This window comes from Cercospora kikuchii (assembly GCF_019650295.1).
Source record: "Cercospora kikuchii DNA, contig_00004, whole genome shotgun sequence".
In the NCBI taxonomy this organism is placed as follows: Eukaryota; Fungi; Ascomycota; class Dothideomycetes; order Mycosphaerellales; family Mycosphaerellaceae; genus Cercospora; species Cercospora kikuchii.
In genome coordinates this window covers 2,406,439-2,419,915 of record NW_025408585.1, presented here as the reverse complement: position 1 = coordinate 2,419,915, position 13,477 = coordinate 2,406,439, and the positions used below count along the sequence as shown (strand labels likewise).

The 13,477-nt window shown below is 51.5% G+C and overlaps 5 protein-coding genes across 5 annotated transcripts; 4 read left to right on the top strand and 1 right to left on the bottom strand.

The window, feature by feature from the left end:
• Positions 1–740: 740 nt before the first annotated feature.
• CKM354_000718500 (uncharacterized protein) lies at positions 741–2,057 on the top strand (the record flags this gene model as incomplete). The annotated part of the gene is made up of 1 exon (XM_044802528.1): positions 741–2,057. One exon carries the CDS (start codon positions 741–743, stop codon positions 2,055–2,057), a length of 1,317 nt encoding a protein of 438 aa, XP_044658463.1.
• Positions 2,058–2,539: 482 nt separating this feature from the next.
• CKM354_000718400 (uncharacterized protein) lies at positions 2,540–4,985 on the top strand (the record flags this gene model as incomplete). The annotated part of the gene is made up of 4 exons (XM_044802527.1): positions 2,540–2,836; positions 2,924–2,966; positions 3,026–4,749; positions 4,800–4,985. 4 exons carry the CDS (start codon positions 2,540–2,542, stop codon positions 4,983–4,985), a joined length of 2,250 nt encoding a protein of 749 aa, XP_044658462.1.
• A 613-nt stretch (positions 4,986–5,598) lies between these two features.
• Positions 5,599–7,674, top strand: CKM354_000718300 (uncharacterized protein; the record flags this gene model as incomplete). Its single annotated transcript, XM_044802526.1, has 8 exons — positions 5,599–5,835; positions 5,955–6,226; positions 6,339–6,495; positions 6,581–6,760; positions 6,820–6,866; positions 6,931–6,998; positions 7,050–7,236; positions 7,311–7,674. The coding sequence occupies 8 exons, from the start codon at positions 5,599–5,601 to the stop codon at positions 7,672–7,674; spliced, it is 1,512 nt and encodes a 503-aa protein (XP_044658461.1).
• A 113-nt stretch (positions 7,675–7,787) lies between these two features.
• CKM354_000718200 (uncharacterized protein) lies at positions 7,788–9,643 on the bottom strand (the record flags this gene model as incomplete). Its single annotated transcript, XM_044802525.1, has 7 exons — positions 7,788–8,092; positions 8,147–8,236; positions 8,292–8,523; positions 8,579–8,885; positions 8,935–9,377; positions 9,431–9,553; positions 9,605–9,643. The coding sequence occupies 7 exons, from the start codon at positions 9,641–9,643 to the stop codon at positions 7,788–7,790; spliced, it is 1,539 nt and encodes a 512-aa protein (XP_044658460.1).
• A 1,948-nt stretch (positions 9,644–11,591) lies between these two features.
• Positions 11,592–13,207, top strand: CKM354_000718100 (uncharacterized protein; the record flags this gene model as incomplete). The annotated part of the gene is made up of 7 exons (XM_044802524.1): positions 11,592–11,825; positions 11,876–11,937; positions 11,991–12,203; positions 12,265–12,509; positions 12,563–12,688; positions 12,748–12,838; positions 12,901–13,207. The coding sequence occupies 7 exons, from the start codon at positions 11,592–11,594 to the stop codon at positions 13,205–13,207; spliced, it is 1,278 nt and encodes a 425-aa protein (XP_044658459.1).
• Between the last annotated feature and the right edge of the window lie 270 nt (positions 13,208–13,477).

Below are 13,477 nucleotides of genomic sequence, written 5' to 3'. Positions count from 1 at the left end.
CGTCACCACTGAAATTTGGCGATTTACTGGCGGTCTTTCAAGCATTTGGCTTTCGCAAACGCGCTCACGCTTGTTCGATCGGTGTTGCGCTGTCACCGCAAAGGAGCGCTGTGAGGAAAACGTATCTGGAACAGCGTGAAGAGGAGAAGTGTACAAAGATGCGGAGAATTCTTTGGAGGACATAAGCAGGCTTAAGCAGATGCATCTCTCGAGATCGGCAATCCGGATTTATGGAAGGGCGCAGCATCGATTGGATTGGGGTCACCACTCATCTATATTAGATTTTGGGGGTTGGGGAGGCGTGGAGATCGTCGGGCACCATTGGTGTTATCATTCGGGATACTCCATTCGCGGGCTTTTTCATCATCATCATCATCATCATCATCACGAGCATCTGCATTTGGGAGTGCTTTCAAAAGGGGAATGGGGTTTGACAGGTTCATTGTAATGTATCATGAGTGGGATTCGGACGAGGCATGGCTTAGACACCGCATCACTGGTGAGGTCTGAATAGAGCAGTCGTTTCATTGATCTGCCAACGCGGTCTACCTGCTTGTCATCGTACCACATGTGAAGTGTTTTGTGAGCGCAGATGGATGCTTGCTCGCTGACGACGGGACGCAAACAAGCTACCAGCGCGCCACGCAACGCGCCGTGCTTGGCCACGCTTCAAGAACTGGGGAAGCGCGTTGTCAACACCTCCGATCCACAACAGCACTCGACCTCCCAACTCGCCCTCCATGTCTCCCTCTCTGGTCGAACAGCTGTCGCATTACGTCCTCGACGGCCTCTGGCAACTCGGCAACTGCTTCTCCTGTTTCCCATCCACGCCCTCGCTCAAAATCAATGGCCGATCATTCAAGATCCTGCGACTCCTCGGCGAAGGCGGTTTCAGCTACGTCTACCTCGTACAATCACCCGGCGACCCAACCCTCTACGCACTGAAAAAGATTCGATGTCCTTTTGGAGAAGAATCCGTCTCGCTGGCGTTGAAAGAAGTCGAAGCGTATAGCTTGTTCACGCCGCATCCGAATATCATCCATGCGATTGATCATGCGGTGGAAACAGATCGCGGTGGTGATGCGGGGAGCAAGACGGTGTATATTCTGTTACCGTATTATAGGAGAGGGAACTTACAGGATGCGATCAATGCGAATCTGGTCAATCGCGCGAAGTTTCCGGAGCGGAGGTTGATGATACTGTTTTTGGGGGTTTGTAGGGCGCTCAAAGCTATGCATCAATATCGGGTCGGAGGAGCGCCTGGTGGGAAAGCGAGTCGGAGAAAGGCGAAAGCTGTGAGGCAGGAAGGTGCGCTGGCGGATCGTGAGGCGGCGGAGGAGGTTCAGAGGGCGAACCAGAGTCGGAGGAGGAGTCAAAGAGGTGAGGATGATGAGGATGAGGAGTATGGACAGCAGGAGCCGCTGATGGAGGGAGAGGTTATGGCGGCGCAGGAGGGAGTTGCTGAGGGGGAGATTCGAAGCTATGCGCATCGAGATATTAAGCCGGGTAATATTATGATTGCGGACACGGGGACACAGCCAATTCTCATGGATCTGGGATCGCTTGCGCCTTCGCCGACACCTATTACGAGCAGAGCGATGGCTTTGCAGGTTCAGGATCAGGCTGCGGAGCATAGCACGATGCCATATCGAGCGCCGGAGCTGTTCGATGTCAAGACTGATACGGTGATTGATACGAAGGTGGACATCTGGAGTATGGGCTGCACACTCTATGCCTGCCTGGTTGGCAAGTCACCCTTCGAGGCCCGAAGCGAAGAGACAGGTGGCTCGCTATCACTGTGTGTCCTCGGCGGCGATTGGAGATTTCCAGACGAAGGCGTGGCCGAAGCCAAGCGTGGCAAGCAACGAGTATCGGACGTCGAAGATGCGAAGAAGAAGCGAGCAGATGTCATTTCTGACCCCGTCAAGGACGTGGTACGGCGATGTCTCGCTGTCGAGCCAGCCGATCGACCAGACGTCGACGAGCTCATCGCTATGGTCGAAGGAGTTATTTCCGCGCTGCCAGACGACGGAGACGCCGCGTTGGACATTGAATAGAGAGATCCAGTGTGACAATATCACGACAGTCATGAATTTCTGTGTAGATTATTAGCTACTCTTTACCACCTTTTGTCACTTTGCACCTTCTTCCTTTGCATTCAACACATTTGGCACCTTCCTAGCCTGGGCATTTACTGTACCTGCACTAGTGTCATCGTAGCGTGAGACCGGGATCAAGCTCCCCGCGACACGACGGACGCCGCAGTGTACAAGACTCCTCCTCATCAATGCTGACGCCTTTTGTCCGTGGAACACTTACACACAAGTCCTGCCATCCGTGTCCCGGAATTTCATACAGCTTCAAAGCTCAATCATCTCGCCGGCCTCAGAGTACGCGTGGCTCAGCAGCCACGACTCGCCTATTCCATCACACCACAAGATCACTGATCAGAGCATCATCATCACCAAGTTCTCTCACATCTTGGGCCCACCGCATATCAAACCATACCTCCTCTCCTTCATCTCCACAATCATCCCAAATGGTCCTCCGCGCCATGCACTTCACCCCCAAAGTCCTGCTCTCGGCTCCGCGCCGCAGCGCCGGCGTACCAAACCCTTCAGGCTCTCTTGTCCTCTACACCATCTCAACTTACAATTTCGAATCGCATTCGAAAAGTAATGAATTACGAGTTTTGGAGGTTTCCACGGGAGAGAGTCATGTTTTGGCCCAAGAGGATGAGATTTCGGATGTGAATTGGTTGAATGAGGATGAGTTTGTTTGTTTGCAGAGTGAGAAGGATGGGAGCACGAAGGTTTTTGTTGCTAGTGTTGGGAAGGTATGTTGTTGTTTTCTTTGAGCCATTTGCGGTGGTTTTGTGTTTTTCGAGTGGAGGTGGAGTTGAGGCTGATCATTTTGATTGTAGGTTATCAAGAATGAGGAGGCGGGAAAGGCGTATTATGTTGCTGGTGAGTCGAGATCGGTCCAAGAGAGGTGGAGTTTCTCGTTTTGCTTATTGTTCTGCCAGGCACAATCGAAGGACCTGCGAGCAACCTCAAGGTGAAGAAACTGGACGACAATAATTTTGCTGTGGTCTTCTCTGCTCAGGCTTACAATCGCGTTGGAACTATCTATAATCCTGAAACGGAGAAGAAACCGCAGTCTACAGCGAGGATATATAACGGCCTTTTCGTGCGACATTGGGACACCTGGACCACGAATCAGACGAATTGCCTCTGGTATGCGAAGCTGTCGAGAAGGGGTCATGGCAAATTCAGCTTATCGAAATACACGAATGCTTTACATGAGACTGGCCTGGAATGTCCAATTCGACCCTTTGGAGGAACCGACAACTTTGACCTCAGCAAAAATGCCCTCATCTTTGTCTCGAAAGATCCGAAATCGAACCCAGCGCTGACCACGAAGGAGAATGTGTACATCTTACACGTTCACGATTGGGAAGGGCAGCATGCTCCCACCTTGCAACAGGTTGTTGTACCTGGATTCGATGGCGCCTCAGGATCTCCTGTCTTCAGTCCCGACGGGACACAGGCTGCATTCTTGTCAATGAAGACGAATGGGTACGAAGCGGACAAGAATCACATTTTCGTGTTGCGAGAGGTCAAAAATCCAGTGAATAGCCTCGAGCGTGCCTTCTCTACATCTGCAGAAGGCGGCTGGGACAGAAGTCCTGCGTCGCTGGCATGGACTGTCGATGGAAAACATCTCCTGTTCACGGCTGAGGACATCGGCACTGTCAAACTGTACCGCCTACCTAGCGACTTGAGATCACAGGAGCCAGAGGCATTGACCAAAAATGGCTCAGTCAGCGACGCTCGACCCTTACCAGACGGCCGCATTTTCGCTTCTGCCACCTCGTTCACCGACAATTCTTTCTTCTTTATCATTGCGCCCCAGTCGCCGCCGAACGATTCGCACACTTACGTGAGCTGGACGCACTCGAACTCTGCAGGAGGGTCAAAACTTGGCGGGCTTAAGCCTTCTCAAGTCTCGTCGATATGGACACCAGCGAGCAACCCCAAGATCAATCGCGAAGTTCACAGCATTGTGATTCGACCAAGCAATTTCGATAGCAGCAAGAAGTACCCTGTGGCTTACATCATCCATGGAGGACCTCAGAATGCTTGGGGCGATAGCTGGTCAACACGATGGAACCCGATGATCTTTGCAGAGCAGGGCTACATTGTGATCACCCCCAACCCAACAGGCAGCACTGGCTATGGCCAGGCTTTTACAGATGCCATTCATCGCAACTGGGGCGGCGATCCATACGAGGACATCGTGAACGTGTTTGAGTGGGCAAGTAAGAACATGCCTGAGGCCGATCACAGTCGCGCTGTGGCTTTAGGCGCGAGTTATGGAGGATACATGATGAATTGGGTACAAGGCCATGACCTCGGGCGCAAGTTCAAGGCGCTTGTCTGCCATGATGGCATCACTTCTTTTGCAGGAGCTATGCTCTCCACGGAGGAGCTCTACTTTCCACTCTTCGATCTGGGCAATCCTTTCAACACCCCAGCAGCAGCTCAGGGGCACGACAATTTCAGCAAAGCGACTCTGTCTGACTGGAGAAAGTGGGATCCTAGCGAGCACTTTGCAAACTGGGCTACTCCACAGCTGATCATTCATTCGTCAAAGGACTACCGATTGCCAGTCGCTGAGGGTCTTGCTGCTTTCAATGTGTTGCAGGCTAGAGGTGTCGAGTCGAAGTTGCTGACCTTCCCAGATGAGGTACGTAACGTAGAAAACGATCTGAAGGTACTCTTGCTAACTTTTAGCAGAATCACTGGGTACTCAAACCCGAGAACAGCCTTGTCTGGCATAAAGTGGTTCTCAATTGGATCAACCACTATGCCGGATTGCCGCCTTATGCAGAGGAAGATGAGGAGAGCATAGACTTCCTCGGTGGCGTCAAAGAAGATAAAGAAGAACTGGTTGAGATGGCTGGTCAAGGAAAGGTCGAATGAGCTGCACTCAATCAATCTATGCTCATATCAGCGACGGCTGCAATATTTTATCCCTTCAGCATGACTCGTATGCCTCTGGGCCGGTGGTCGAAGTCGAAGATAACTCCACGCCTGTCCTCCCACTCCGGGCCCACGTCGGCAGACTGCTGCAGGCACCCGCACCTTGCCCTTTGGGGTTGTGATTTTCTTACTGTTCAATCAGAGTGAAGGTAATACAGGCCACCGGACCGGTGCATTCGCAAAGCTTTTGATAGGCAGTCTTATCAACGCTTGATTAGAGGATGGGGTGGTATTCTTCAACAGCCGAGCTAGCCCACGCGACCTACTATGCTGTGAGGAGAAGTCTACTATCTACCGCACTCGTGGAGTAATTACAGGCTAGATCCTGGCACTTCCGTTCGAGTCGCTTCCCACATGTCTCCGCGTGGCCTATCGAGTTGCCCATAGGCCTGGTATCACTGTGTTTCGCTTGCGTTGCCTGTATCTCGGGTCGCGTGAGATATAAGTTCTCGAACTTTGCCCTTTTCTTTCATCGAGACGGCTTCTGGAAATTTGCTGTGACGTGGCTTACTCTCTGACCGACAATTGGAAGATATTCCCCTTCTAAATCGCGATGTCGTCCCCCACGACTTCATCAGATGATAACAACGAAAACAAAAAGATCAACACTGCAGTGGACATCAAGGTTGCCCACGACCCCGGCGATTTGGAACAAGATGTGGCAGTCGGCACGCAAACCCCAATAACGACGATCGATCTCGCATACTTGCGCTCCACCAAGATGAGCACTTTCTATCGAAGTGTGCTATTTCAGATGATTCTGTTTGGAGCGTTGTCATTTGTTGGACCGGTAAGCATGCACATCCAAATCCGGAAAAGCAGGAAAATTTCCTTCGTAGCCATCACTATCCTAAAGATCCTGTTCGCCATACTAGCCTTGTTCCCAGCTAATCACATGATTTCTCATAGGCCATGGGCGACGCCATCACGAATCTTGGCGGCGGAGGTCTCAAGTCACCATATCTTGCCAACTTGGCCAATGCTTTGAATTACGCCATGGGGTGTCTCACGACGCTCTTTGGTGGACCTTTGATCAATAAACTCGGGATTCGGAATTCTTGTATCATTGCTGCGATTGTTTTTCCGCTGACGGGTTCGGCGTATTATACTTCGGCGAAGTATGGAGATCAGGCGTACTTGCTTGCGAGCCAGGTTATTGGGGGCATTACGAGTGGGTTTTTGTAAGTCTTCCTTCCTGTACTGTCCTCGTATCTTGTGTTGTTGTTCTTGGAGGGATCTTTTTGGTGGTTGTTGCTTTGCCGTTCGGAATATGTGCTGATATCTTGTATTTAGGTACGTCGCTGAGACGACGGCCATGTTGTCTTATCCGCCGCAAGACGATCGAGGATTTTACCTGGGGATATGGAGTGCTATGAGAAACTCCGGAAGTGTTATTGGTGGCGCGATCAACTTTTCGACGAACAGTGAGGAGAGTTCGGCAGGTGGCATTGTAAGTGTCGACATTCCCTATTCGCGACAAAAAGAGATCTGTGTTTCATCATCAGTGCTGACTCGTCGTTCTGCTCGCGTTGTAGGCCTGGTTCACGTACCTTCTATTCGTCGGCTTCGAATGCACGGGTATCATCTGGGCGCTTCTGCTCAGCACGACCAGCAAAGTCCGCAGAAGAGATGGAACTCGAGTTCCAACTAATGACGAACACGCTTCGTGGAAGCAGGAATTTGCTGCGCTGGTCAAAATGCTTGCACAGAAACACGTTCGTGATATCCGATTTGCAACGACTGATCTTCTTGTTGGAGCTGACGTGCTGTATAGATCTGGTTCGTTGCCATACCAAGCTTCTACAGCTTCTTTTATGGCGGGTAAGTCGTTCTTGTCCTGAGCTACTAATTGTAATGAATTGCCATTGACAATTTCTGTTCACAGGACCATGGGCACATACCTTTCACTTCACTTCTCTGTCCGAGCTCGAGCGTTGTCATCGCTCATTGTTCGTAAGTCTTGACTCGGGCTCTCCAATCCTCAGCTTTTCTGACGTGGACCAGCATCGATTGTCATCCCTCTTGTCATTGCCTACGGCAGACTTCTCGACATGAAGCACTGGACCCGTGGCCGCCGTGCCTGGATCGCTTTCTTGTGCTGGGTAATTCCCCAAATCGGATGTTTCATCTGGATCGGAATCGAATACAGTAAATTCGGCACTGCAAGTGACGTCGGCCTAGATTACCAGAAGTCAGTCTCCAAAAAACCCAAACCCCAAACTGAGGTTGCTCCTTCACCTAATAGTGACTAACCTGACTTTGCAGACACACCTCCCGCTGGGCCGAAGCCTACCTCCCCTACCTCATAATTTTCATCACCGGCTACTGGACCCAATTATCGCTCTACTGGATGCTAGGCTGCCTCTCCCCCAACGTCGAAAGCTCTTCTCGCGTCGGAGGACTTTTCCGTGCATTTGAAACTGCTGGTCAGGCTGTGAGTTATGGGATTAATTCTGCGAGTAAGACAGATCCGAGAAGACCATTTTATGCGAATTGTGGTGTGCTGGCTTTGACGATTCCTTGTATGATTATGCTTATCAGGCTGGTGAGTGTTAGTAAGGATTATGAGGAGGCGGAGGTTCAGCCGATTAAGGTTGTTGAAGAGTCTGCTGGGAAGAGGGATGATTGATGTGTCTTGAAGAGGCTGTGAAGATTAGCTTCTGAATGCATTCGTTTCTCACGTTTCGATGGTTATGAATGCTGGATTTTGAGTGCTGTTATTATCCCCATGCGATTGTACAATCAGGCACTACCGATAGGAGAGTCTCGTCGCTCCAATGCATTCTCGCTGTATGTGGCCATTTTCGTCCTCTCGGTATGACAGAAAGGCTTGGCAGCGCTCTCTGCACATCTCTCTCTGTAGGCTTTCAATTTTGCTTCCAGATCTGCCGTTCGTACAAGACGCTCAACACGCTCTGGTGTAGCATGGAAGGGCGTTGGTAGAGGAGGGAAGACATCTGCCATAGATGGCATCTTGTGTTCCGTTCCAAGATAATCCAGAAGAAGTGGTGTGATGTGCGCGGTCGAGCCAAGGATTCGAGGCATGCCTGGCTATTTGTTAGGATGCTTGAATGGTGCAGATGCCTTGTCGCTTCACTTACCGTGGCCAACAAACCCAGCAGCCATGAATTGTCCTTGGCGACCTGGCACTGGACCCACAAAGGGGAATGAATCAGCGCTTCCCGACTCGACTATCACAAGTCAGTACGTTTCGAATCATGATAACTCTGAAGTATATTGTCTTACTGCCGGTCCACACGCCGCCCTCACCAGCATCCTTGCCGAGCTCTGCAGGGTTTGGCCCGGACCAATCCTTTACGTCTGATGCAGGCCACGTCTTGACAAAATCGTCGAAACCGTCGACTTGTTTATCTTCTTCGTCGTTCAAGAAGCACTCTTCAGGCTTGTGGATGAGGAATTGTCTTCCGCCACCAAAAATGATAGTGTTGTATGGAGGAGGCAATTGGAGAAAATAATTCTGTCTCCCATGTCAGAATCTGCATAGTGCCAGACACTGAGCCGCAAGAACTTACGTTGATGGCACTGTCCCAGTGCTGAGAGCCAGTGTGTTTGACAAAGCCCTCTGGAGCTTTGATGGAACCCATGGCGCATTTCTCGCCTGTAATGAGATTGCTGAACTCTGGGAGAAGATGAGAAGCCCATCGATTTGTAGAGTGCACTACAGATCTGGTGCGGATGGTGCCTCTGTCGGTCGTGACTGTGATCCAGCCATCTGCATCGCGGTCTGAAACGGACTGTGCAGGTGTGTGTGCTTGAAGGTTAAAATTGCCTGCTTCCAGAACAATGCGCAGCAAGGCATGGACGAATTTATATGGCCAGCTAGCACAACGTCAGCTCATGCTAAGTTTCATAAGGTGCCTTCACTCACATTTGTCCGGCTGGATGAACGACTGCGGAAAGTGTGCCCTTCATTTGAGTAAAGTCTTCTGCTTCGGTGGCGTCTTCCAGAAGCTTGCAAACCTTGATAATCTCGTTGTCTGCGCCGTGGTCTGCCTTCATGGCTTCATAATTGCCCTTGAGCCGGGTCCAGGCTTCTTCAGTCATGGCAGCATCGAAAGTCTCGCCAAACTTCAGACAGACTTCTTCAGCGATGCCTTCAACTTCTGCCAAAGCCTTGAAAGCAGGTAAATGCGACATTTCGTGCCGGATAAGCTCCATAGCACCTTGTGCTCCGAAAATCTCCTTCCATGGCAAGTAGCGAGAGTAAGCATGTGGTCTTAACTGACCACCATTGCGGCCAGTCGCGCAACTGCAGATATCTCGTGCTTCGAGCATGACCATGCGTGGCTTGTTGGTTGCATTTTCGGTAGACTGGTGTGTCGTTCAGCATGAATGGATGCAATGTGACCTGGCGCATGGCATACTTTATGAAGCCAGTACGCAGTCGAAGCGCCCGAATATCCACTCCCGACAATTACAACATCAGCCTCTGATGGTAATTCAGAGGTGGAACGATGGTGTCGCAGTGGTGATTCTGCGGCTTCAATCTAGCTTTCATCAATACGTGCTGGTGCATCTGAACTCCATTTGTGGCGTACCCAGTACGATTTGGTAGGGTTTGGAACTGGTAGGACCATATTGGAAGCGCAAAGGGTAGTTCTGACGTGAAAATCCTCAAATTGGACCTGCTTTTGTTGCTGGAATCTCACTGCCTGCGCCAGCTGACTCGTATTTGTACGATGGAAGGCTCCATGTCGTCGTGCGAGTTATCAGATGGTGGATCCCCGGGCCGGGCAACTCCTTTAATCTATTGCCCCGGCCTATCTGATCGGGGGACATTAATGGGTCTGACCAGGAACCGGCATTGACATCGGAGCGGTGGTATGGCAAGTGTCCTGCCAGCAGGAAGTGACTTCTGGGGCTCGTCAGGCTGTTTTTGAGGTCAATGAGGTGGAACATAGACTTGTGATATTGATCGGGTTGGCAGGCGCGTTGTACCTGCAGATTCTGCCGAAGTTCAAGCACAGGCCAATGCAAAGCTTGGCCAATGGCCGGCGGGAAAAGTCGCCACCCGCAGAGCAAGTTTGCGACGGTTCATGCTCCCGTCCACAACTCCACGACAACACAGATACGCTCTGGCATACATCTCCATAGTCAGGAGACCATGTTCTCGTCGACCTGATGCACTATGTGCAATTAACAAAATATTACCCGGCCTCGCATGACGGCCTTTCCTGGCACAACAGCGAGGCTTTCAACATACCTGTCAACTCTCGCCTCATTGCCATAGTAGCAACCGCACTCTAACGGAAGTCAGCTGACGACGTCCTCCCGAGGACCTCGAATGTTCTACGCTAGAACTGCCAACCAACAGTCTTGAGACACTCGCGCCCGCCAGTAGGCGAGTAGGACTGCCATTCTTTAAGGTCCGCGCGGTTCCAGAGCAGCAGGAACTACAGCAAGCAACATATGGCAGTGTGCTACGACTGTTGGCCTGTTCAGTGCGGTGTACACTCAGTCAGAAGGACGAGAAGAAATACTCTAGCACGCAAATGGCGCCAAAGTCTCAGCCGCAGGCCGTGGCAGAGAGGTGTGGCAACATCAGAGGTCGAGTTCTGCGACGATGGTGTCGCTTCAGGACATGTACGTGGCATAGCGCAGGCCACGCTGATGGACGAAGCCGCTGCGAATGCTTGAGGGTCGCACCCAAACCTATAATGGCAATGGTTGCGCTCAGTCTTGTGCCGGTGGCATCCGCAGCAAGAGCAGTCACATTGCGAGCTCTGTTGTCGCTGGACATGGTATTGATCGTCACAGCAGTCAGCAAATGCAGCTTGTGTGAGTGGACTGTCTCGTTCACCAGCATGGTACAAGAAGGGCTGTACTCCCTATTCAGTCATTCACTGCTGACTCCCTGCAGAACATTGCACTGCATCTTGAAGTGGCCTCGGTGCTCTCTCCGCGTTTCATTCGAGGAGACAGAAAATACGTGTGAGTGACATGGAGGCTGAACTTTATTTAGGTGGCTTCCTCGTCGATCAAATCCCAAGAACATCATAAGCATGTGGATCTTGCCTTATCCGGCCTTGTCGCATGGCGCTCAGGCATTTAGGCGACCGAGCGATCAGAGCCTCAATTCGTGTCACTGTGTGTCTCCGGACTAATGTTCGGCCTCTGAATGGACAGTATGCCATGCGAAAACGTGAGATCGATCGATCTTACCATGATCGCCCTCTACGCAATTCAACCCCAAGGGCTAAGGACTAGCTCTTCACGTAGGGCGGTGCGCACAGGAGTTTGGAGGCCACTTTCTCCTCGACTTCTTCACCACGGGGCCGTCCATGATGTCGGCGAGTCGTCACAATCTGACCGACGATCTCTTCTCACGTTGCGAAGTTGGCGAAGTGCCTCGGAACTTGAGATGAGCTGAGAGAATGCTCTCAACGTGTAGCGAATGCGAAGGCGATGGTATGTGATATTAGGAGTGTTGCGCCGCCTTTGTGAGAATGCGCTCCAGCGTTCTCTGGTCCAAGCCACATTATCTTTCCCTACGCCTCTTTACGCCTCCAGGCTTGTTAGTTCGCCATGAAGTTCTCTACCTCTTCTGCACTCCTTAGCGCTATCCCTTTGGCTGCTGCCTTTCCAGCACATCTCCTTGAACAAGCCAGAAATGACCCAAACGTCGTTGCCCGCGCCAACGAGGTGCTCGCCAAACGTCAAAAGAGCGCGGATGCTGCGACTGCAATCTTCGAGGCCATCCCAACCTTCGATGCGGAGAAGCAATTGATCGATGTATCAGAGGGCTCAGGCCATGAATGGGTATGATGCTCCGCTGAGCACGCATGAGAGACAATGTTGACCAGTCTTAGCAAGCGCCAGGACCTGGCGATCAACGAGGTGTTTGTCCTGGCCTGAATGCTTTCGCCAACCAGTGAGTGGCTCCGTATTGTCATCGTGGCGTGATCTTGTGCTGACACGATGAAGTGGCTTCTTGCCTCGCTCTGGATATGCCACCGTCGCCCAATACATCGACGCGACCATGAACGTGGTTGGTATGGGCACAGATCTCTCTGCTTTCCTGGCCGTGCTGGGTGCATTGATCGACTCGGGTGACCTAATGGCCTGGTCTATGGGAGGAACACCACCACCGGGCGTTGGCTCACCCCTTGCGCAGCGTGGCACCGGCTTGACTGGCAGGTTCGTTACCCTTGGCTCTTCCCACGCAACCATGAACATGAAGCTGACTGTGGTCGAACAGTCACAACAAGTATGAGAACGACATCTCTCCTACAAGAGGTGACTTATACGAGATTGGCAACAACTACATCTGTAACGCAGATCAGTTCCAGGACATGATCGATGCCAACCCTGGTGGAGAGGTGACCTTGAATGGTCTGACTGCATATCGCTCGCAACGCTTCGATCGCCAGGTCGCCAACAACAAATACTTCTTCAACGGACCATTCCCCGGACTTCTCGTGCAACCTGCAGCGTTCACGTTCAGTACGAACAGATTCGATCCATGATACACGAGTCTAGCTGCTGACCATCAATAGTCTACCGCTTCATGGCCAACCACTCCGAAGAAGATCCCATCGGAACGCTCAGCTACAGCACTATTCAAAGCTGGTTTGGAATTGAGGGCGAGAACGGCAACTATGTAGCTCGCCAGGGACATGAGCGTATGTTCCAGACTTGAACCTGACCGCCATGAAATACTTACTAACATATTCCTGTGTAGGCATTCCCGACAACTGGTACCGACGATCTCTGACTGCTCCATACTCGATCCCATACTTCCTTGGCGACGTCTTGAACGCTGCTCGTCTACAGTCAGTACTCCCCCATCAACATCACACAAACGTCCCACACATACTCACATTCTATCCCACAGCCCCAAATTCCTCAACATTGGCGGTAACCTCGACGGCAAGACCAACAACTTCGCCGGCGTCAACGTCGAAGACCTCACTGGTGGTGTCTTCAACAGCGACGACCTTCTCAAGGGCAACAACCTTGGCTGCTTCGCATTCCAGACCGTCGCGCAGGCCAAGGCTGATTTGATCCTCGACGACATTCTCAATGGTGTGCAGGATGCTGTTGGATCTATTGTGACGCAGCTCGGCTGCCCACAATTGAGAGCTATCGATGAGGCTCAGCTTGAGCGATTCCCGGGTTACCAGAAGTCTCCAATCTTCTAAGGTACTCGCATCCGGAGGTTGAGGCGAACTTAGTGAGAGGTCGTCGTGTAATGAAATTTGATATGATGAGTATATTGGAGGCGAAAGGGAAGACTTTCGTGCACAGGACTGAGATAGGTTCTTACGATGCTTGGAAAATTAATATCTTTTGCACGCCTTCTCCCTCTTTCTCCACATCTCCCTCCATCTTGCGTGTGTTGCGTAGCCAGATTTATTTGGAGGATGCTTCTACTCTGGTGTACTTCCCTCGCGCTTCGAGCAAGGCGCTTT